A 24,581-nucleotide genomic window follows, 5' to 3' on the forward strand; every position below is an offset into this window, starting at 1 on the left:
ATACTGAAGCCCAAAAAAAGGCTTTTAAGGTACAGTCTCTTATCTATCTGCCTTTCTTTTTCATCCTTTCTTTTTCACTCTTAAGACAAAGAGGGAAACATGGATGCAACTCTTTGATGTTCCTAACAGCTTTCACCATCAAGCTATTGACAAGGGATGCCCTGAGCCTTGCAAGCCCAAGCACACTACCACTACATGCATCCATGCGCTCAGTATTATTAGGCCCACTTACCTAAAACTAATGCAGTTTAATACAACAGCCTTGCAATAAATCATCCTGGGTTATAATGTTTACTTTTCAGAGAGGTGTTGATTAAAATGTATCATCATTTTGAAGGCTCTATTTTGTGGTGCTACTGAACTGTACTGCGTTATACTGTGAGGTAGTGCTGATATTTTGCCCAACCCATTTATGTAAATGAAAGGGGACTACTGTAATTACCCATACACCTACATACTGGAATTTATGTTTGAGTTTTTCTTTGTGCACCATGCAACATGTATACTATATGTAGCTGTTTGCCCCCACTACCAGCAGGCCATGCAAAGGGCCATTCACACTCGAGCCAAAAACCAAGCTTTGTGTGCGCAAAGGTTTGTACCAACATACATAGCTGTGTAAAAAGGCATCAGCTGAAAAGCACCCGAGATGAAAAGCATCTTTTTTTTTTACTCATAAAGAAAGGAGATACAGCTGAGAGAAGAACACTCTATCTCACATACACATAGACACACACAAACACACACAATCTGAATAGCTGAAGTGTAAATGCTCTTTTTCTGGTAAGAGCAAGGAGACTAGTGTCAAGTATGTGAAGAATGGATGGTAGGGCTAAAAAGTCAGTATGTGTAGAAAGAGGAAGAGGCAATAGACAGCCGGAAAAAAAAGTCAGTAAGAGCCAAACGAGTGGATAGGAACAACAGAGCGAAGATAAAAGGAGCATGTATGTTTGTTGTCATGGCATGCATGTGCTCTATTTCTCACAGCAGGTGTCCTAATATACATTATGGGTTTCTCTGACAATACAAAATGACATTTAAGTTTATTGTGAATACCCTTAATGTAGTATATGTTTCAGCTTTATGTATCCATTAAAACCCAGCACACACACTCTTTTTGTTCATCCATACATTTACACATGTACACACCAGAAGAAGTACAGCCACTTGAGTCTATAATGAAGATAAAACACATAAAATAAACATGTTTCTCAAATTTCACTCAAAAACAAAATGCGTATTTTCTGACTGAGTGAGTTTTGGAACGTTGTGTGTAGTTGGGGATGTGTACTCTTGACTGACTGATGACTGATGGCAGTGTGCTTTGTTTGTTGCCCTTTTGTGTGTGTGTGTGTGTGTGTGTGTGTGTGTGTGTGTGTGTGTGTGTGTGTGTGTGTGTGTGTGTGTGTGTGTGTGTGTGTGTGTGTGTGTGCACCTTCAAAACCCTTAGCACCACTAGTTGGATCATCCCTCTTAAGTTTCCCTCATGTGACATAGAGCGGCGGAGCGTCTCCATGGCGACATGATTGGAGCATCCCCGCAAGGACTCTCCGTTCACTGCTACCAGCTGGTCATTGACACGCAGGCGCCCATCCTGTAAAACACACACACATGCACACACACACCAGCTGTATTAAAAACATTGTGTGTATTTTCAGTGCTACTGGATTGAACACCTACAAGTCTATGCATGAATGTCTTGATAAATTATGTAATCTTGTGTGCATGTATGTGTCCTTATGTAACTGATAGTAGGATGCTGAATGTTGTTATAGTCCAATCAAAGTGTTTTCTTTAATGCATTAATGATTCCTTATGCTCTCTTATGCTATCTCTTTTTGAACAGGACACATGCGACTGATGTCTATATTGGGACTAATCACTGAGCTATTGATAGGAAGGTTCTGTTTATACATGCACACACAGACACACACACACACACACACACACACACACACACCTTAAGCCTTCACTGAGCATCTCTCTGAAGTCAAACCAGCATAAATGCACAATACCAAAAACTTGACTGACACACACACACACACACACTTTCCTATGACTGTGCACTCCAGTCAACAAACACGTGCAAGCATCAGCTCCATCTGTTTGACTTCCCCCGGTGTGTTATTTACGATGCTTCTAGGACAGACCTTTTCTCCATCTATTCCTGTCTGTCTCTGCCCAGACGCTGTGTGTGTGTGTGTGTGTGTGTGTGTGTGTGTGTGTGTGTGTGTGTGTGTGTCTGTGTGTGTGCTTGTCTGTCCGTCTGTCTGCTGTCTATGACATGTCAAGTGTGTCCTGGTGAGTAAGAGGTCAAAGGGTAATAGAACAGGAGCACATGGCAGCAGAGAAGGAGAGACATCTGAGGTGCCCCCGACAACACTCCCCAGAAAACAGCCTCACAAATAATAAGTTCTGTTAGTTATAATTCACTTTCTTTTTATTAAAGAGGTGAACTCTTAAACTTGCAAGTGAAGCTTACGTCTCTTTCCAGATTTCCTAGAAAAATCTGTATTTTCTAGGACACAGTTTGTCTTTATTTGTTTTTGCTCATTTGGCGTGTATGAGAGTATTATGTCACCTTGTATGCAGCCCCTCCATGTATAATGGATTTGATAAAGATTCCCAGGTCCTCTCCAGTCTCCCTGGACTTGTTTCCTTTGAGGCTGATGCCGAGCCCTGCCGAGCCGCTGTCATTAAGCGGTACCTCAAACATAAGCTGTTCCTTCCCATTCTCAGAAACAAAGACCGGCACACGGGACACCTCGTCCTTCTAGAAGAGAGAGAGAGAGAGAGAGAGAGACGGAGTGAGAGAGAGTAATGGAAGCAGAAGTGGAGAGACATCGTTGAGGAAGAGAGAAAGGTGGGAACAGGGTGAGGGTGAGCAGACAGAGGTCACCTCATTGGGCTTGAATAGTCTCCAAAAGCTAAACTAAAAGCTTTTCCATTTGAGAGAAACCATCAGAAGGAGCTTTTCAGCTAAATTTCTCTATGAGTGAAAAAATTGCAGCCAGAGTCTATATTTGAAGAAAAAAGGGAAAAGAAAGAAGCCATTTGGACTGCCGGCTTTTATATACACATCTTTTTTTCTTCTCTCAGTTCAGCAATATCAATAAAATGACCTGTGCATTTTCAAGAGGTAATTGGAGGATACGGCAAACACGGAGAGCCAGAGAGACAAAAGTAGTGAGAGCAGAGGGAATATGGAAAGGAAAAGAAAAACTGTAAAACAGACTGAGAAACAAGAATGAAAGACTGACTGTATAGATAAAAATGACTATTATAAACCCAGAGGGATGGTGAAAAACACCGTATTATCAGCGAGGAGGTATGGCGGCAATGACTAGGTCTGAGACAGAGTGAGTGGGAAAAACACCAGAAACAAAGAAAGCAAGTGGATCCCGCCAGATGAAAGCGTGTGTTTGAAGCTTGTGTTAGCTCAGTGGGAGAGGTAGCATTGTAAAGGCCATTTATCAAAAAACACACTATTCCGTTTGGAATACAAAAAAAAAAAAAAAAAAAAAAACTCAGATAAACACTCATTTGCGAAACAATAGATTTCAACAATAAAATAATATTTCAGTCGCAAATACCATCTAGTTACTTACTATTAGATGAAGTTGATCAGAATAAACGAGGACTAACAAAAAGGAGTTTTGCATTAAAAAGAAATAATTTAAAAACATCACTGTTGTTAACAAGGATTTATCATAGTTCAGCTGTATTCCAAGAAAGAACGCTAAAATGTAGTAGTCGAATAGTTACTGCGCATGACGCAAAACTGCAACATCGCCGGTTCAGTTCCAGCCGGGGACCTTTGTTGCATGTCATTACAGTGAAGTTTAGGTGTGGTTAAAGTGATGTACGGTATGAGAAAGACTGGTCATGATTTACATGTGATGCACTAAAGGGTGTGCTGAGGACGGGTGCTGTTACACTGCATAGCATCCTGAGGTGTTTCCCTTGTATGTATGGTAGAAAGTTCATGTCTGTGTGCATGCGCCAAGCTTTGGTGTGTCTATGCATGAATTCAGTCTGCATGTGTGTATGTGTGTGTTTGCGTGGGTCAGCAGTGTCAGGTTTAGACAGTGTTTGTCTGTGGGGATTGTAGGTTTAACAGCGTTAAGCCGACACAAAGTCCTCTACTCTGCAGAAAACTGTTTTCCCCGCTGGAAAAACACCCCCCATTAGACTGACTGTCCAGACCTGATAGGAAGCTCCACGACCTTGGAAAGAACTTCAAAATACCCAGAAGAGAAATGTTAGCTACTTTCTGCACATAATTACATTGAGAATTTATTAGCCTCTGAGATTCTGTCCGAAGTAATGTTCATGATTTGGCAACTTCTCAGTTTTTCAGCCACCTCTACATTCTTTATTTATCCGATTTAACTTCCCCAGCTTTGTTAATTTATGATTTCTTTTTCTTGCACTCAGCACGGGACAGAGCCAATGCCAGAATGAATTTAGAGCAGAGGACGGGTGTTGTTATACTGCAAGAAAGTTTGAAGCAGCAGTTCTCAGCTTGGGGGTCAGGACCACCCACAGGGCTGGGAGATGTTTTATGGAATCTGACAAAAATATGCAAATGTATGTAAAGTTGTTTATCTGGGTGATGAATTCAATTTCCCTGTAAAACAATGAATAAGCACAGCCTCCGGGCTTCCTCCGATAATTTACCAGACAAACAAATAACCAATGAGTAAAAGAAATAACAAAAAAAATAATAATAATTTGGTGTCAAACCTGACTGTTCTGTGGGTTTTTACAGCCACGTGGATGTGCTTTTATTCAGTGGTTGCACTAAGAAAAAACACAAAATTAAACAAGGAGTCTCTTTTTCATTAAGTGAAATTGCTTTAAACACACACACACACACACACACACACACACACACACACAATAAAGTGGACATGGCCACAAAACTATTTTACGTGCATGCTGCAATTTCATGGAACATTTCTATTATCTCAGCCTCATTGCTATGATAGGTGGTCATATCTGTGTGTAATACTAAAACAATAAACAGTGGTGTGCGCTCATGTGTGTGTTTTCTGTTTGCTGCTATAAAAAAGGTGTTTGTATTTTTGCGACATAAACTCTATCAAATCCATCCAGTTATAGAAAAAGCCGTTTGCATAGATGAACCTCCTCATGCTGGTCATTTAACATTTAAATTGGTTTGCCGCGATGATAGATCAACAGGAGGACACGCTATTAAAAAGACAGCTCAGTGTCTGTCGGTGTGTGTGAATGAGTATGTGTGTCGGTTTTTATTCAACTGAGCGTGTGTGGGAGAAAGCTGGAAAGACACATTATGTTAAAAGGAGCTAGAGCAGTAAACTAAAACACACAAACAACAAATCGCCCTCAACTCACCCTGAAAGGCTGAGATGGCAGAGAGAGAAATGAAAAAAGACAAAACCGATAAAATGAGGGAGGAGATAAGAAGCATGATGATCATAATTTCACTGATTGTCACTGTATTATATGTGTACTTGTGTTTAAGGACACCTGCTTTCAACAACATGCTCTTTTAATGTGCTCGCAGATTCCCTTCTGCCCAGCCATGCAGAGGAACTGTGTGTGTGTGTGTGTGTGTGTGTGTGTGTAAAGCCCCATGTAGTGAAAATTACTGCCCAAGGATCCATTTTACAAGGCCAAACAACAATAGCCGCTGTGCTTAACTGTGGCAATAGGTGTGATAACACACACACACACGCAGACACATACACACAGACACCCAAATGGCTGAGGTAAGTACTCACAGGAAAGAAAAAACCCTTATGGGCTATGCTTTTGACTTATGAAAATAACTGTCCCATCACTGACCACTCAGGATGGGCCCCTGTTGTCCAATCCCCCACAGTCTCTTCTCCAACTACCTCCTAAAGGTCAGTGGAAAGACTCTAGAGGGAGACCCACAGACCACAATCTAGTGTGACAAGGGAGGATTCACAACACTACACACAGAGAGAGAAAGAGGATAAGGATATGCATACAAAAGTTGGAGAGAAGGAGGTGCCAACCACAGTGGTCACTAGGTCTAACACACAAATGGGTGACAAGTTAGAAAAAAAGCCTAAATGAATGAGTGGGGAAAGATAATAAATGTAGATGCTTTCATATAGGACATTAGGGGTTATTGAATGGTTTGATGAGAATGAAAATGATATGAATCAACTGAACACCTTTTAAAGAATGGAGTTTAAATTGTCACCTATCTGTAAATGTCCAATACCGTATGGGTGACCAGTGTCTGTATCTAGGGATGGAAAGAGCTTTTTTTCTTCTTTTTTTCAGAAAAGGAATTGGTGGACATAAATGTCTGTCGGGGAGCTCTACAGTGGGATACAGATATAGTACTGTATAGTCTGACTTATTGAAATCTACTTTTGTAGTAGAAGTGTAGCACTAATGCTTTCAGTGTACAATCTCCCCTGGAGCTGCATATTAGAGGTCTGTGTATGTAGAGCAAGCCAGCCTGCAGGTCTTGTGGAACCCACAGCAGATGTTGGCGGCACAGGGTTCGTTTTCCAAGGCTACAAGTGGTCACGTTGTAATATGGGGTCATGGTGTGCGCTGGGCAACCTTCTGTTCATGTGCCGACGCCCCCCACATGAACACCGAAATGCTTTTTGGCAACAGTTTTCAGATCATAGCTGTTGTTCTTCTACATGTCGAAACATTAAATGTAATCTTTCCGTCAGTCTGGACTGGAAATTATTTCCAGAAATCTTGATCAGAGATTTTATTTTTTTGGTAAAACCACATGCCCTTTCAAAGAAGAATTGACAAAAACATTTGACATGATAAAAGGTTTCTTATTTATGTGTGTGAAATTGATAGTTAGTGTTATACGGTTTACTAATCACCCTGAAATCCTGACTCTACACCAACATTTTAACTGATGTGGGTCTTTTTTTATTCACATAGCCATGGCAACATCAGATCTGTAATCTTTGAAAGTGTTCAGATCATACATTTTGTGCCAGTGAAGATTTAAACTATTATCTGTCTACTTTTTTATATCCGTCAGTGCTGACTTTTAGACATCTGTCTTATACCTCTTCAAACTGAAAATTGCCTTTTTTACACATCAGTTATTAAATAAAAGTAATATAAAGTGTTAATTAGTGGGCTTCAGAGGTGCTTTAGACATATTTGTCACCTCTTGACAATACCAGGCTAGCTGTTTCCATTCTTTGTGCTAAGCTAAGTTAGCCAGCTCATGGTGGTACTTTAACGTTTAGCTTTCAGGCATGAGAGTGGTATCAATCTTCTCATCTAACTTTTGGTAAGAAAACAAAAAAAGCATATTTACCAAAATGTCAAACTTTTGCTTTTGCTTGCTAATTTGGAACAGATTTAAGGAGATTCTTCTTCATCCATGCTTTGTTGTTCTCAACAAAACTGTTTCTGTTACTCTCAACAAAAGAAAGGTTTTGTTGGTACGAGTAAGAGCAACATCTTGCTATGACAATCCCGATGCTGATCCCCGGTGGTTTGAACCCACAACTACCACGCATGAGTGTGTGTGACACTCATGTGCCGAGGGCTTTAAGACACAGCAGCGACTTTAGATGATAGGCTCACGAAAGAGCTGATAAACCTTCAATAAACAGCGGAGAGATGTGAGATGAGACAGAGCCAGAGAGAGAGAGAAGAGAGACATGATACCCTTCTCGGCTGCTCTCCACTGGGATGATGGCAGCTCCTGCAGAGACGCCAAGCTGCCAAGGAGTTTGTGTGTGCGTGTGTGTGTGTATGCATACACAGGTCTCTGAGGGTGTAACAGATGGGGGATCTACTGTGATTCTGTGAGGTCACATTGGTGACGATATCAGTGAGATGTAACGCACATGCACACACACACACACACAAATATACAACAGACAGCAAGGAAGTGCACGGATGCACACCCTCTCTCGATCTCACTCACACACACACACACACACACACACACACACACACACACACACACACACACACACACACACACACACACACACACACTGCAGCAGTGATGGATGAGGGATAATCAGAATGAAGAAACTGTTCAATAAAGTTGTTTTGTTTTGAATGTGCTCTGTCACCAGCTGCCAACTGTTTACTGATTTAATATGTCAGTGTGTGTGTGAGGAGCATCTGGCAGTAAGGAGAATGTTTCCTGTTGTGGAAAAAAAAAATATATATATATACATAGAGGAAAAGGACAGAAGACTTGTCTTGCAGCTCATCACACACTGGGTGCTAAAACCAGAGCTACACAATGGAATCACACTTAAACCTTTCATTCAATCCTCAGTATTAGCAGCCAGAGTGTGTTTGTAAATGGTTTATATTCATATCCTCATCCATTGTCATAGGTTGTGCTATATTACCTTTTATTGTTTTGTGTTTAAGGAGAGGTAAATGGAGGTAAATGTGAGGACAAAAATCTAGAAATGCTCTGATTCCCTTCAGTTTAATCTAGTTTATCCCTGTGTTTTGCTAGTCCATAACTCAACCCTAACTTAAAGGTCCAGTGTGTCTATTGTCAGAAATGGAACATAATATTCATAGGTATGTTTTCATTAGTGAATAATCACCTGAAATTAAATAAAATAAGAATTGTTGTGTTTTTATGGACAGAGAGAGCGGATCCTCTTTCAGGAGGTTGACATGTTGAACCACCATGTTTCTACAGTTGCCCAAAATGGACAAACCAAACACTGGCTCTCTTTGGGGGTTTCAGATGTCGTAGTTTCTTCTACACGCTTGTAAAGCGAGAGGTATTCAGTTGGTTGCAATCTGCAAATTCTCCGCTGGCCTCCCCCAACTAAAGAAATATGTTTTGCTTTCTTCTTTTTTTTTTCTTACTTTACTAGGATTTTCGTGCTTCAGGGATGTATGTGCACAGGGAATGTATGTGAAGAGTTTGATTCTTGAAGGCTGTTTTCACATGTATCTACTGAAGGGGGAAAATTTCTCTGTGCCAATCGTGACCACAATGCAATTAAATTTGATGTGGAAATTGGACGCCTCCTGTGCACATACGCTGAGAATGGGCTCTTCAGTGAAGTAGGAGACATCTTGTGTCCAGCAGTTTACACTTCTGGGAAAAAAATGCACATTCAAGAGATTCTGAATTTTTCAATGAGGGAGAAGGAGGAAGTGTGCTTCTACGAATTTGTACATAGTTTAGTGAACTTTGTCTATTTAAATGTCTTCAGAAAAGTCTTAACATGCAAGAAGAATTAGACTCCACGGAAGAACAAGAGAAAGGGAGGGAGAGGGAGAAAGAGAGGTGTGAAATGTCTGGAAGCAGAAAAGAGCATCTTTGTTTCAAACATTAATTTCAAGCCACTAGCCAACTCAGCAGGCGTATGCTTGTTCGTGTGTGAAAAAAATGACTGAAAAATTGTCTTTTTATGTACGTGTGAACGATTGTGTATATGTGTGCACACAATGCTTTTACAGAGAGCCAACACAGCAGGTGGATGTACACTTGTTATATTGTGGATTTTGTATGAATATGATTGTATGTCACAGAAAAAGTGACTTTGAGTAAGTAAGTAAGTGTGTATGTGTATGTGTGTGTGCGTCTGTGTGTGTAGAGGTGGTGTAATGTCTTTGTTCTACAGCGAGCACAGACATTAGCAGACAGCACCAGATGGTGGGCTAAAATGAGACAACGGAAGAGGGGGAGGAGAAGATAGACAAGATCCTTCCATCATTTCATCATCATCCTTCTTCTGTTTCCTCTCCTTTAACACAAACAAGCTGGCATAAACCTTCACATCAAATCATTAAAAAGAAAAAAGTCTCAGAAACTGTATCACTGTTAAAAGTCTGCTGGAACGTGATATAAAAATGTTGGAACTGTGCACAATGTTTTGTATAAAACAACAATGTTAAACTCATTAAAAAAAATCTTGAGAAATGATGACCCGTCACAGCCATTCCCATCTGCATCCTCACAATAACATCAGAAAAAGACTTCAAAATGGCATAACTTTTTTTTCTGCTTTTGGCGGTGGTACAATATTGTTCCTTGGTACTTAAGAAAACTCTTTCCGTTGTTAACAAATAATGGGAAATGGGGATATGCAATGTTGTACATAGTAGCAAAATAACAATAAAAACTCTGAATATGAAATATTGTTTTTGTTCATGACTAGAAGTAAAGAACCATCAAAGCCAAATGTGAAGTAGTTTTGATGAGGGTCAGGACCAAATCTGAGGCTTTTTATATTCTGTGAGAAAACTGAACTGCCCACTTCTGGGGGGGGGACATGTTGCTGTCCCACGGGATATAAGTATATTGGGGTCTGGTTCACAAATGTGGCTAAACACCAGACCTGTTTACACATGGTCGTCCTCTGCAGCAGCGAGAAAGATCTACAACAACATTGGCACAGTTGAAATTTGTGTGAATGCTGTTAATGTAAAACAGACATTGCAAAACCTGGAAAACACGCCACTTAGTGAGGTGTGATAAAACTCCCAGGCTTATGCTTGATTTTGAGGTGTGAAAATACAAACATGGTGAGAAATAAGTTGCTTCTCTGCACTCCCTGTTTTAAATACACACTGTTTGCACTGTTGAGCATAAAAGGTATGACCCAAAAAAGTTCAAGCCAGTCAACAGTCAATAAAAGAGAACACAGAGCACTTCAAACCACAAATACGACAACTTATGTGGTTTATGATACTCAACCCCAGTTCTGGCTACTTGGTTAAGGTTAGGAAAAGATTGTGGTCGTGGTTCGAGAAACCAACATTGCCTGTTGGTCAAAGTTAGACACTCTGTATGCCTAACCTCCCATGCCGACCTCCTGCCTGCAAGGTTTTGACCAGTATAACGCTTCCACTGCCTTTGCTTCTGAGAGAGGACAGTCATTACACAACCTCAAGAGGTTGCTCTTTAGGAAATAATGATGCAAAACGCACATGTACGGTGCATGTATATCCTCAGACTAGCCACAATTGAGACCTTGAAAAAGCCTTCAAATAGTCCTTAATAAACTGTTTGGAATATTAATATAGTTTTGGTGCAAACACATTTCTGACCTCTTCCTTTTACCCTCACCTCCCATCCTGTTCAGTCTTTCTCAACAGCTACAGTGGTACACTCATTTGAATTTTCTACAATTATTTTTATATCATGCTAACCATATCATAGAAAAGATTATTTATTTGATTCTTTATTATGCGGCAAGAGTTAAAGAAAGGTAATCAAGGAGCAGACCACTCACCACTAAACAGCTGGTAATGGATGACTACCACTGCCCTGAAATCCCCACTCCCACAGTGTGTATGTAGGAGGGGGGATTTCAGGACACACTCATAGTTACACTCATGTGTAACTGATAAAATGTGTTATGATGTGCTGTGTTGCGCTTTTGTGGGTTTCAGCTCGAGTTCCTCCTCCTCTGGGGGTATGCTAGGGGTTAGGGTGAGAGTGAGGAGCTGCACCTCTGGGTCTCTTGTCCATTTCGGCGGCCTGTTCACACCCAGAGTGTTTATGTACTTTGAGCCATGCTGTTGTCAGGGTAAGGTCAGAAAAAGAGAAGTTCTCAGTTTAATTACTAATTATTAGCTATTTTCTTTTATGTTTAACTCCTTGCCAGGAAGCCACGTAGGAGAGACATTTTTGTTACATTCACTTTTCTCCTGTTTTTTTGTTGGGTTTTTCTTGTTTTTGCTTTTTTTGTTGATATAGAGTTAAGGCTCAGCATTGTAACTTTACCCTTTGGGTAGTTTTTTTTAGCTTTTTATTTCTACACAGGGCTGGTTTGCTATTTTGGGCCAGGCTCTTCCTGATGTTACATTTAAACGTCCACTTCTGGCAATACAAGACTGAAATACTGAACAAATAGACCCCTCATATTCATCTAGTTTTATGCTACTCACACATATATCACACACACTATAACATGTTTAAAGAGGAGTGCATTCACAGCTTCACTGTGCAAGTTTTACAGTTGCATTTGTTCTTGTAAACTGTTATGACTGCTGAACACCATCAGCCATTAATTAGACAGAGGTGAATTCTACTGGGGTGTATTGTCAGTCAGGAGGAGAGGGTGAGGGAGACATTTGGTGAGTAGAGAAAGGTAAAGGCAGGCAGTCTGTTGATTGAAATACCGTACAAAGAAACTGTGCGAAAGACAACACTGATAATCCATGTCCCTCACTCACACACATAAAACAATACTTTTTACAACACTTGATTTTATGTTGTTTTCTTTGATCAAATACTACCAAAGCCAGAGGAGATTCACTGCTCCATTTCCTGATTGGAATCCCACATCTTCCTCAGTCTTAATATCTTTATCCATCCATCCATTCATCCATCCACACCCACACACACACACTCATCATCTAACTAGAATGATGTATTCAAGCTGAGCTAAGCGTGCCTATGAGAAACTGCAGCTTACTCATGTAATTCATCAGTTTTCACACTGAACTGCAATGAAGAGTCAATCCATCCATTTTTCATACTCATCCTTCATTTCAGAGTGATGGGGTTGGAGCCTCATCTGTCTGCCTTTCGACCAATACATCTTTATACATCTTTCCACCACATCTGTTCAATTTTGCCTGGATATAATTTGCATCCTCGTTCATTAAAATTCAGCAGCGACAGCGTAAACTCCAATTCTCACATTTAAAGAGTGTATTGGGGATATCCCAAACACCTCTTTACCAACAGCGTCAGCTGTTAACAATGAAGTAAATAAAGCCTTCCTGATATACTGCCTTGGATCTCTGGATATCTGAACTAGGAAAAATACATTAAAATTCATGACCACATTCAGATGAATGAAACAAAAATTTAATCTGACATTGTTGTGATTTTTCCCCCAAAGAAATGTAATGACGCTGATGCGGATTCCTTATGTACTCCCAAATAAACTCCAATAAACCTGTCATTGCATTAATGTCATTTTTTGCATTTGCTGTGCAATTGCAGTCAAATAGATATTTGCTTTCATTTTCATTTCTATATATTGATATGTGTGTTACAGTTACAGAACTTGCATTTCTTGACTAACTCAATATACTAAATCAATCAAATTCAAGGACGTTGTAAGGATATTCCAGGTCCGATAACCTCAAATTAAAGGACCCAACGCTGCATAGTTTGAGAGACAAATTAAGGTTAATTACTGTTACAACACAGATCATTTTTATAATGAAAATTAGAAGGCTTTGCAGAAGCTCACCTACATTTAAAAAGAGAGAGAGGCTTAAATGAGAGAACAAAAAAGCTTTTTTCTGCCTATGACAAACAAAATAACCCTATAAAACTGACCAAATACAGGAAAGAGGAACCAAAGGCCTTATGGGTCTACACATGAACATGACTAAGCTAATACCACTGTCCGTTTTTCAAAATATAATCTAAAACTAAGAATCTGCCTTTGAAGTTTGCCTGAGCACTGTGTACATGAAGAGTGGGAATATACAATACATGTCATTAACAGAATACATTTCAGTGCATACACACACAAACACACACACCATACACAACAGCACGCACACATCCGTAAACACAGGCATACACCAGCAGTGTCCTTGGATCGCTGCTTGGATTAAGCAGCCCTCCAGATAAAGAGACAAACAATTTTGAAAACAAAACTTCACCTATGGGAGACATTTTGGTGCGTAGTTTTCTATGGAGTACAATAGTAGTACAATACGCAGACATTTCTTTTCTTACTGTGAACAATTGAGTGCGACCTAGTGAGCATCTGTATGAATAATGTCAGAGCAAAGGGAGGTACATTTCCTGACTGGGTGAGTGATATTTTGGTCTTGTACTCGTGTGTCGATGTATGTAAACCGGCTCAAAAAGTTAAACTGTTGTAGTGGAAGCTGGCGAAAAGATAAAAGCCATAAAAATACTGTGCAACTTAAACAAGTCATCAGGGTAAAACAAATACACTTCAGGGGCTTTCACACCTAGCATGGTTTAGTTAAAATGAACCCTGCTGCGTTTGCCATTTAGTGTTGTTTGTCTGTGCAAGGAAACTTGTCAATAGAGGTTTGATGGAGACTTAACAACCTGACAAAGACAGCCTGAAAAGGAGGGTGTAAGTTAAGTTCCAAGAGGAGTCCGGTGTGTTTCGTTTGTGGTCTGAACGAAAACAGTAACCGCAGTATTTTGTGATTGCAGATGTTAATTTAAACTGATTTCAAAGGCAAACAATTAAATCCATTTGCTGACCATGAACTGTTCAGGAAGCGATCTTATGATAAGTGATGTGTATAAGCCATTGAGGCCACACTATATGCAAATCATTTCGTAACCATGGTAACACACATGCACGTCATCACCTTAGTGTGGGGTTTCTACCTTGATCAACCGCAATGTATTGTGCTTGTATCCTACTCTGGGTACATTTTAGAAAAGTCTAGAAAAGTAATGTAAAACATTATGATGAATTAGCTATCAAAAGAGCTTTCAAGCATAGTTTGTTAAGGAAGTATTAGGAGTACTGCTGTAGTAGGAATTTTGTGTGTATGAGTAGACGTATTCAGCAACACTTGGTCAGCACAAAAGAAGACTGCCACCGAGTTCAGACATGCGTACAAGGAGAAACTATGGACTAGATACAACATTTATAAAAGATCATAAATGTTAACACATGTACACACTCCAACTCATTGCTCCTTTTCCTGTCTGCAGAAACAGAATTTCCTATGGGGCTCAGGGTCGCATATGCACGTGTGTGTGTGTGTGTGTGTGTGTGTGTGTGTGTGTGGAACTTCCTGGCAGCCGTTCAGGAAACATCAGTCGATAAGAGCGGAAGGAGACACAAAGGGAAATAAAATACAAAAGACAACATAAAAAGAACCAAAGACACGAGTGATGGGTGGATAGGTTTGTACCTACCCAGAGACTGTAGATGGAAATTAGTTAATAGCAAAATCTGACATAAATCATTTCTTTTCATTTTCAGATTAATGTTTTTAGACCTGTTCCTTGGGTGAAATGAAACATGGTGGTCTTAAAATGTTATAAAGTAAGGGGATGTATTGTGCGCAGCAAAGTGACACCTTTAAGTTGTAGGCTTTTGATGAGGGCTGAGATTTATCAGCATTTCTTTGAGCTGTTAATTGTGTCAAAGCTTTCTGTCGTTTCCTCTGACACTTGCTATTTTTCTGACTTAAGACAGTGTTCTGTTACTATGACAATCGGGAACCATGTCATGATATTAGCTGCAGCATGACTACATATTAACCAGAGTATGGATATTCATTGCTGTTTCTGACGTTTTGACATGTTTGAAGACATAACAGAAAATGTAGTTGTGTAAATGTAGTGCAGGTTTTTGTGGTTGTGGTTAAAAGTTATTAAAAACCAACAATAAATAAATAACTTTCTGCAAGAATTCTTCCTTTGCCTTCGAGAAAATCTTTCCGGAAAATAGATGCCTAAAAAGCAACAGATTTAATGTACAAGTGTGAAAGCAGATGGAAAAGAATAAAATGTTTAAATAAGGAAAATTATAGTTTTCAGTTATTGGGTTGAAGAGCAAACAGTAACAGGCTAAGAGACCGTCAGAGAATAGCAAGAAATTTAGAAAAATATATATTATTACCTATAGTTGGTAAAATTTATAAGTAGAGCTATCAGTGGCATTGATCATGCAGAGTCAGAATCAAAGAAAAAGCATGGAAAAATAGAGCAAAGATGAATAAATTAAGTGTTTATTAATCAAAACAGGGTTGAAATTCAGCAGAAACAATGTGGCAGGGAAAGACTGGCAAAACATTTGACCAAAATCAATATACAATGGGGTTATTTGATTCAATCAGAATGGAGTTCTGTTCAATACTGTATTACATGATTGCTTGGTAGGTTTAAAAGGAGAACATTATTGGACACGGCATTGTATCATCTTTCAAATTATTCAGAAAAAGCCCTCAATGACATTTGGGGTTCACGCTTAAAAAAATAAACCTTCCTATAGGCTGCTGAGCTGTGCATCATCCAGGCAAGCCTGTTGATTGGACCAAAGATTGAAAAATTAGAGGGAGCTGAAATTTGAAACAAAAACTGGTAATGTAGTAGTGTGTCCGCCTGTCTTTCTGGCTGCCTTGTTAGATAAATAAGTAAGAAACCATTATTTTTATAACTGGCCACTGACCTTCCAACCAACCAGAAAGTCTTGTTGAAATGGGCTGAGAATACAGCATTGTGATTGGTTCTTACCATCTCTCGGGGCAGGAACATGTCTTCCTGCCGTAGAACCACAAGACACACGCTCTCTCCCTGCCGAGTGCTGCGTAGCATACACACCAACTCTTCTTGGCCCACACCTGTGATATCCACACCGTTGACCTACACACACACACAGATCAAGTCAAAACACCCCCAATATCAGCATAACCTTTCAAATCCTTACATCAAAGGGGATGTCCTTTTTTTAAATGTCTGCATGAGTCTAGTAACAGTCAGCTGCTTTGTACCTCAAGTATGCGGTCTCCAGACTGCAGGCGTCCATCTTTGACAGCGGCTCCACGTGGCAAAATGTTTTTGACAAGAATGGGACCAGGACCGTGGACTGAAGAATCTCTGGTTACCACAGTAAAACCAAGACCTTCTGAACCTAGACACACACATACGCAAAGTAGTGTGAATAGAGAGGTGAGGTACAAAATATAAGCATAAGTAACAGTCCCATACAGTATATCCAGTATAGCTGTTTGCTATCTGCCTCTATATTTGTCTTCCACAAGCTTTGAGAGTTAAAATCTCCTATCCATCCTCACACACACACACACACACACACACACACACACACACACACACACACACGCACACGCACACGCACACGCACACACACACACGCACACACACACACCCTAAACTACTCCTGAGAACCTTAACACAGTGAAGTTGACTCAGCTCCTGACTACATACTTTAAGTGTGGTAATGTAAAGCCTTTGGAGATTGTGTGTGTGTGTGTGTGTGTGTGTGTGTGTGTGTGTGTGTGTGTGTGTGTGTGTGTGTTGCTTTAAACCCTTTAGCTATAGCTGGTGCTACAGTGTCTGTAGGTGTGAAGGTTTTAAAAATGGGTTCAGGTGCGGGGCAAAGAGGAGGAGAAGAAAATGAGGAAGAGATGAGGAAAAGGTAAAAGAGGAATGAGTGTAACACAGCGGAAACAGAGAGTGAATGTTCTGGAAAGAGAAGTGATGAAGATTAAAATAGTAATCAGTGAAAAACACGTGCATTGTGTGACAGCACTCATAAACACACATTCATGAACAAAAAAAAAAGACCACACACAGACAGTGAGACTAGCTGTGTGTTTTATAGACTTCATTTAGTCTGGTCTCTTTAGCAGAGCCAAGTCAGCAGTTTGGTCCAGTATGAATTCATATCAGCAGAAATGAACAGATCAATAAAGACTTAATAGACCCTGAAGAGAGGGAATCAGGAAGATGGAGAGAGGAAGGGGAGTAACCCGGGGTACAGAGAAAGGAAGCTTTATAAAAATAAGCACAATGCTGGGTAGGAGAAATAAGCGGGTCAATTATATACATTCAGATAAATGGAGAGAAACAGAGAGTTATGTATAGTGAAAATTATATTACAGACTGAATGTGAAAGAAAAACAAGAAAAGTGGAAAAATATATACAAATAAACTGTGACTCTAGAAACCTTTTTAGTTGTACCTGAATCTCTAAAAGCAAAGTGCTGATCTGATATGCACACACAACAAACCAATTTCTTTTTGGCAATCCAAATGGCTACATAATAGTCATTATTTGCACAGTGAGAGAAAAGAACATGTATTTTTCTAAATGTTGAAGTGTTCTATAAGTGTTGAAAATGAGCAGAGTGAATTCAAAGTACAAATTGCATCAAAAGATCAAACATAAGAGAATAGAGTCTTCTGAAATGTGTCCACTTGTCAGTAAAGTACATACAGTAAGTAACATTTGCTGAACCCTGCTGACCTGAGACCTCTCCAAAAAGACGCCTGACTTAGCCAGGTGTTCCTCACCTTTCTTTAGATCGATCCTCAGTCTTCGTCCTCCTCTCTTATTGGCCACCAAGCTGGAGAGGGCAGGACTTTTCTTAAGGAGGGGGCTCTCACTCCTCCCCTTGGGTGTCTACGTGGATAATGTAGAGCATTGAAGTCAATTTTAAAGCACTAAAACACAAAGTAAGGCTACAAGAGAAGATGACATTTTAAATGCCCCATTTGCAGATCTGAATTGCCTCTATTTGTCATCATATATAAACCCTCTGGATATCAATTGCTCTATAAGCTGTTGATTTTAAAACACTGTGAATGGCATCCACTTATTAAGCATTTCTTAGAGATTACCTTCTCAAACATGCTTTTACTTTGCTACTGTGGGTTTTGTGTGGAGATTAACTTCTTAAAAATTAAAAATGATCCAAACACAGTGAAAAGGAAGTATCACAGAAAGCCATCAATGCTGTACTGTGCCAAACCCAATGTATCACTAAGGAAAATAATGTATCTGCATTAAAGAATCGATGAGATTTCTTTTTATATATATATATATATATATATATATATATATATATATATATTTATTTTTTATAAAATAAGATGATAATCAGCTGTTGCTAAGTAACTGTTGCCTGTATACCAGCTGTTTCTCAAATGTCAGCCATGTCACCATGGTAATGTTGATGATGCTATTACGTGTGTGTCAAAAAAACTGAACACAAACCCAGCAGAATTCAAAGTCACAAAAGAAGCATGAAAATAAAATACAGAAGAATACAGTATGTGCAGGGTGTGGAAAGACTGAGAGAAACTGCTATTGGAAATATTCTGGCCGAAAAACTAGTTGGAAGGAGGTTGGTGGAAGCATTCAAGCTTGTATGTTCTCAAAGAAAGTTGTGCAGAAAGCTGTTGCACACAGATGTGATAAAGTAGGAGAACTTCAATGTTTATGTTGTGAGTTTGTTTGCTAGACTCAGAACAACCTCTCCAATTTAACAATATTGTGGCATCTACATTGTATTTTCAGTAATTTCTATTTCAAAAGTGATCCTGTAACTAGCTCATACTGTATGTAGGTGAGATTTAAAATCTCTCAGAAAGTTCTAAAGGTCAAGATGTGTTTGGTCAACTTGGAGCAGAGCAACGTACACTAACAGCAGCTTCCATAGTGGCAGCCTCCTCTGCCAATCGCGTGGTTGGCTTCTCAGAGGGCTTAAACACAGGTTTGGCTTTGACAGGTGGAGGTGGCTCTTTGGTCTTGGAGATGCGGTGGCTGCTGTCAGGACCGGCGCCGTTGCCAAACAGCTGACCAATCAGATTCTTCTCGTAGTGTTCTCTGCTGGAGGAGGGAACTACTTCCAAACGGACAACTTGGGAACGCATTGCCTGACGGAACACTTCCTGGGCTCTGGGAGGGTGAGAGGAAGGGAGATAGAGACAGGTGTGTGATTGGTGAGTGGGAACAGTAGACAAAAAGTTTTGTTCATTAAGTATGTGTAGTAGGGGTGTAACGATTCACTAAATCCACGGTTCGGTTCAGACCTCGATTTTTGAGCCACGGTTCGGTTCATACCTCGGTTTTCCCCGTTTTTTTGGGGGGGGGAATCGATGTTTTGTAAGTTTGAGCCATGTGTTTATTAAGGTCTGAAATTAAACAAGATGAGAACTTAAATATTCCCAGCACTTTCTGTGATGTAGTATGCTTGCTTATCATAGGAAGTAATAAGAAATGACCCTTTACATTAAAGTAGTAGCCTAGTGAAAACAGGGTGTTGGGGGAATCACTTTTTTTTCTCTTTTTCATCAAACCGCAGTTTTTGCAAGTTCCCGCAATTTCATCGCATAAAATTGAATAAATATCCCGCATATTCCATCGCATTTTTTAAGAAAACGTGCCGCATAATCAAGGATTTTTCTGGAAGGACTGAGCAGAGACACACACAGGGAGAGAGAGACAGAAAGAGGCGGAGCAAGTGGGCGTGTTTGCCGTGAGTGACCAGAGGTCCAGGCTAGGTGTGTGTGCTGTGTCTGAGTGTGGGTAGAAGAGAAAGGGAGCAGATTAAAGTAGTAAATAAACACTAAAATAAGGTGGAAAATGACCTAGAATAACCTACTGTCAATATATTAACGATATAGGCGTACACCGCTACCACACCACTGGCCGCCGCCAGTTACACTGTCTTAACGAGAGCTCAACAGTCCAGGGAGCGAGTGTGTCGCGGTTGTCTCTCTGATCCGCGACACAAGACCGTGGACTTTTGTGTCGCGATTTCAGTCTCGGTTTCAGAACCGTTACAGCCCTAATGTGTAGTACATATGGCACCATTAAAACTAATCATGCCATTAATCACAATTACAAATAGGGTGTAGTTATCAATCTCTGACAAGCAAAGGATGTATAACTCAATTAGGACAAAAATAATAATACAAGACACAAGGTAAAAATCTGATTACAAATGACAAATTAAGAGTTTCAATTAATTGCTAATTATTATAAATGTGGTGTAAGATTTTCAAAAATTGTAACACACCGCATATGTTATGCTCATACACCTTTACTAAACTGATTTTAAGTGACTGTCAATTCCAAGACTGATGAGTATCACTGTAACTAAGACATGTTTTCATTGGCCATTCTTTTTCAATGAATCCAACTGATTACAAGTCTCTTAAAGGTCCGAAATAATGAAACCGTTTGTAATCTCATTTTAAATTTACAATGTGACACACAGAAAAGTAACAAATACTGGTACTTGAGAGGGTGGGACCTAACCGACTGGTTCAATTAATCCAAGTAAATCTTGTGATAAAATGTCGGTTTCTTAGTAGACCAGAAGTTATGTAACACTGGGTTCTCTCCAAATGCTTTATTTTGTTACGTTTGTGATATAGTGTACGCCTTGTGATGCAAGACAAATGTCAGTGAAATCTGAAAATAAAGTGAATCCAAATCAGATCAGATCAAAAACCCAGGTTCTTCAAATCTCAGTGTTTGTTTTTTATTTCTGTCGCTTTCCCACAACTAGTACTGTATAAATGCATTTCTTCATTTATATAAAATAAAACACATATTTAAGAATGAGATGTATGTCATTGTTATTTGTTAACAGTAGTTCTTCATCATCTATGCTGCATTATACTGTATATCATTATTATAATTTGTATACCTCTATGCTCTATCTATTTGTATCTTTTTTTTTCCATTTGTCAGTAGTTACTTCTGGTGGGTCACTGCGTCTGTTGCTGAGCTACAAGATAAACTCAAGGCGGGCTAAAGCAGAAGATCAAACACAGAACCATGACACCTGTACACCAGCCCATTATAATCTCATGATCCATAAAAGAGACAATTTTGTAGAGAATTAGTTTATATCAGATTATGCTAAGTAAATTAGAGGGACCACTGTGTCAGAGGCGATTGGTGCACACCATCATTCACCTCAGATAACCGACAGAGAAAATCCAGTTTATTTAAATTTTATTGGATTACACTCCTATTATTTCATGGCGAGATTATTATTAGATGTATAATGATCATAATGTTTCTGTAACTAGACACTATGTTTAGAAAGTCAGGTAAGAAGGATATACACACTTGAATACATTAAATATGTAATAATAATACAATAAAATTGTATATTTTAATATAAGAGGAAGAATTACGGACATAAAACTGGTGATAAAATGTTGATAAAATGGCATCATAGATAAATTCACCCCTTAACGACCAGAGGAAATCAACTATGCTTAAAGTATATATAATTTACATTTACGACCAACTTATTTTCATGGTATCTACTATGTATTATAGTCACTGAGCCTTTTTTTAGACCGAGGCTTCCAAGTGAATGTACCTGTAACTCTTAGTATACTTAACTCAATTTGCACATATCATACTGTATGTTGGGTGTTTAGAAGGTGGGGGTAAGAGAAGCTCCATTGTAATTCTAAGTAATTATATTGTGCAAATTGTTAAGCAATGGGTAAAACTTTCTAAATTGTGTTCATGAAGTATGAAGACTTATACCTGCCAGCTATTGTAGGGGACTGAGCAACCCATTCATATTCTGCATATAAACCCAAGGGCCAACATTTGTGAATGATGCACTAAGTAATAAGTGTTTCAAATATGAATGTGTGTATGTGTTTGGAGATGGGTGGCCATCTCTTCTTCATTCTACTCCGACAGGATTTGCATATTGAAACTATTAAACACACAAGGCAGTCTAAGCAAGTGCTTGTGTCACACACCTTGCTGAATGACACTTGTAGTAATTTTCATTGTATTAAGACCACAATACAGAACAATGAAGCTACATTTGATTGATGTGTGTATAGGGACAATTGTGCACAGATGATATCATTATTGTTCCTGATTGGACAACGTGTGCAGGCACATTTGTGTAAAAGAGATATTCTAATTAAGCAAGCTACCTCAATACAGCTGCCAAGCTGGGACAATGGGGGTGTGTAAGTGTGTGTGGACATGGCACTCACAGGGATCAGTGGACTTTCTGTGGCCTACTTACACATATTTAACTGGTCCCAGCTACACATCTCAATACACCTGCCACGACAGAACAATACTGGCAAGACTATGTGTGTGTGTGTGTGTGTGTGTGTGTCTGTGTGTGTGTAAGATCACACTCAAGCCCATTGAAAGTTGAGAAATGGCCTGTCTATATCACATACCAGATCAAATACTAGATTGTTTTATTCATATTGACATTAATCTGCACATACGTACAGATATGTGTTATAAGTTATATGGGTGAAAAACTGTATGTGCGTGCGTGTGTATTGGTGTTTGTGAGTGAGCGCACAAGGGACTATACACATGTCTTTGAACAATAGGCGCAAACCACCCTCTGGTGATAATCCATTTACCTACACTGCAGCATAAAATACCTCACATATAATCGTATTACCCCACTGAAGGCTGGACAAGGGCTATTGTGTAGACTGTATAGACACCGTAATGTGCTGTAATCATTATAACATCCTCATCAGTCCTTGTAATCTGTAGCAATCGTTTTTACAGGTGTGTCTTTTGTCATTTCAATGCTCTGTAATCATGTTACATCCCCAAATACTCTCATGTTAATGTACTTCTTTTCATCTGCTACAGTGGCACAGTAAGCAAACTCTACTGAAAAACACACACACACACACACACAAAGGCCAGCTCTAACAGACACACACACAGACAGATGAATTTGGAAGCAGCGCTCTCCAAACATCTGCCAAGTGTCTTTTCTGCTGTTCTCTATGATGGCAGTGCAATACTGATATAAGCCCTCTGACAATGGAAAGGGAAACAAGATGCACAGAAGCAAAAAGAGAAGTGAAACAGGAAGAAAAGACAGGCCAGACCTGACTTCAAAAGGTTTTAGACATGAAATGCATCTACTGATATGTACACTTAGGGCACATTTTTTGTTATTTTTCTCATACTTTTATGTAGGGGACACATATTTTATTTTACATTTTAATTACTTTCGTTTGATTCATTTTTTAGGCAGTAGCAGTTTAGGTTCCCATTCATCTTCATTGTACAAGGATGGAGACATAAACCTTGGCAGCAAACCTTTTTTTTTTTTTTAAATATGGTTGAACTGTGTCTTTAAATTAATAGGACCTAGATCTCTATATTGATCTAAAATCATAAATTGAACATACACTTTAATTGTAAGATGAGCATTTGCTCTTCCATGGTCCTCATTACATAAGCATGGATCTGCAGTCATAGTTCTGCAATTTCTCACTTTGTATCTATTCATTTTAGCAGAAAAGCTAAAGCTAAAGCCGGCACTGTGTTATAACATAATAAAATGGTAGTGATAGACACGTTTATTTTGTTCTCTAATAACCTTGGGACATCCTTTTGCAGCTATCAAACACACCCATACAGTGCTGCACTCACTGGCTAAATGTCTTGTCCATGAGGTCGGTGCTGTTGATCCTGACGATGCACTCGTCCTCTTCGAACAAGCCCTCTTTTCTTGAGCGACTCTCCTCCTCCACTCCACGAATGTACAGACCAAGAGACCTAATAGGACAGAAGGGGGGGGGGTTAAGGGATGTTAAAACCTTGCACACACAAGCACACACACTTTCTTAGAGTGACTTTCAGTGTGTGTCCCAGGGGACTGATGTGTCTGATGGGGTAGCCCACAGAGACCATCCATATGGTTTACTTAGACAAGGCTATGTCAGATACACCCCCTAACTGTCTGTTCGTGTCTTATGCTGAGTTTCTATCTGTGCAATCTATACAATCCACCTTTAACTGATAAAAGACAAGCTAGGAACACAGTGGTCACACTAGTAGATAAGATAACAAGACAGAGAGGTAGAGTAGCAAAGACAATATGACGGACAAGCACACACGTAAACAAGATATAAAGGCGAACAGATATGTAGATTATCATAATAAAGGGACAGATATAAAGGCACTGATATATAGAGGCAGATGGTAGGATAGACTCAAGACTATTTCAGTTTTATCGGTCCTTAATGACTACCGTTGCTTCACCAAAAAAAAAAGCTTAAAAAAACGGAGGTGATGACACTGACAGAGAAGAAAGGA

General features: G+C 39.4%; 1 protein-coding gene across 5 annotated transcripts in view; it reads right to left on the reverse strand.

Annotated features, from left to right (window-relative positions):
• The window catches only part of pard3bb (par-3 family cell polarity regulator beta b), a 197,766-nt gene that overhangs the window by 108,373 nt on the left and 64,812 nt on the right, over positions 1-24,581 (reverse strand). For all 5 annotated transcript variants that reach the window (XM_051404690.1, XM_051404694.1, XM_051404689.1 and 2 more), the window contains 7 exons: positions 23,916-24,041; positions 19,142-19,400; positions 18,014-18,122; positions 16,471-16,610; positions 16,214-16,342; positions 2,582-2,773; positions 1,436-1,594 (listed from right to left, as the gene is read on the reverse strand). In XM_051404690.1, coding sequence (XP_051260650.1) covers positions 1,436-1,594; positions 2,582-2,773; positions 16,214-16,342; positions 16,471-16,610; positions 18,014-18,122; positions 19,142-19,400; positions 23,916-24,041 — 1,114 coding nt within the window. The remainder of the gene's footprint in view (positions 1-1,435; positions 1,595-2,581; positions 2,774-16,213; positions 16,343-16,470; positions 16,611-18,013; positions 18,123-19,141; positions 19,401-23,915; positions 24,042-24,581) is intronic.

This window comes from Dicentrarchus labrax, unplaced genomic scaffold (genome assembly GCF_905237075.1).
Source record: "Dicentrarchus labrax unplaced genomic scaffold, dlabrax2021, whole genome shotgun sequence".
In the NCBI taxonomy this organism is placed as follows: domain Eukaryota; kingdom Metazoa; phylum Chordata; class Actinopteri; family Moronidae; genus Dicentrarchus; species Dicentrarchus labrax.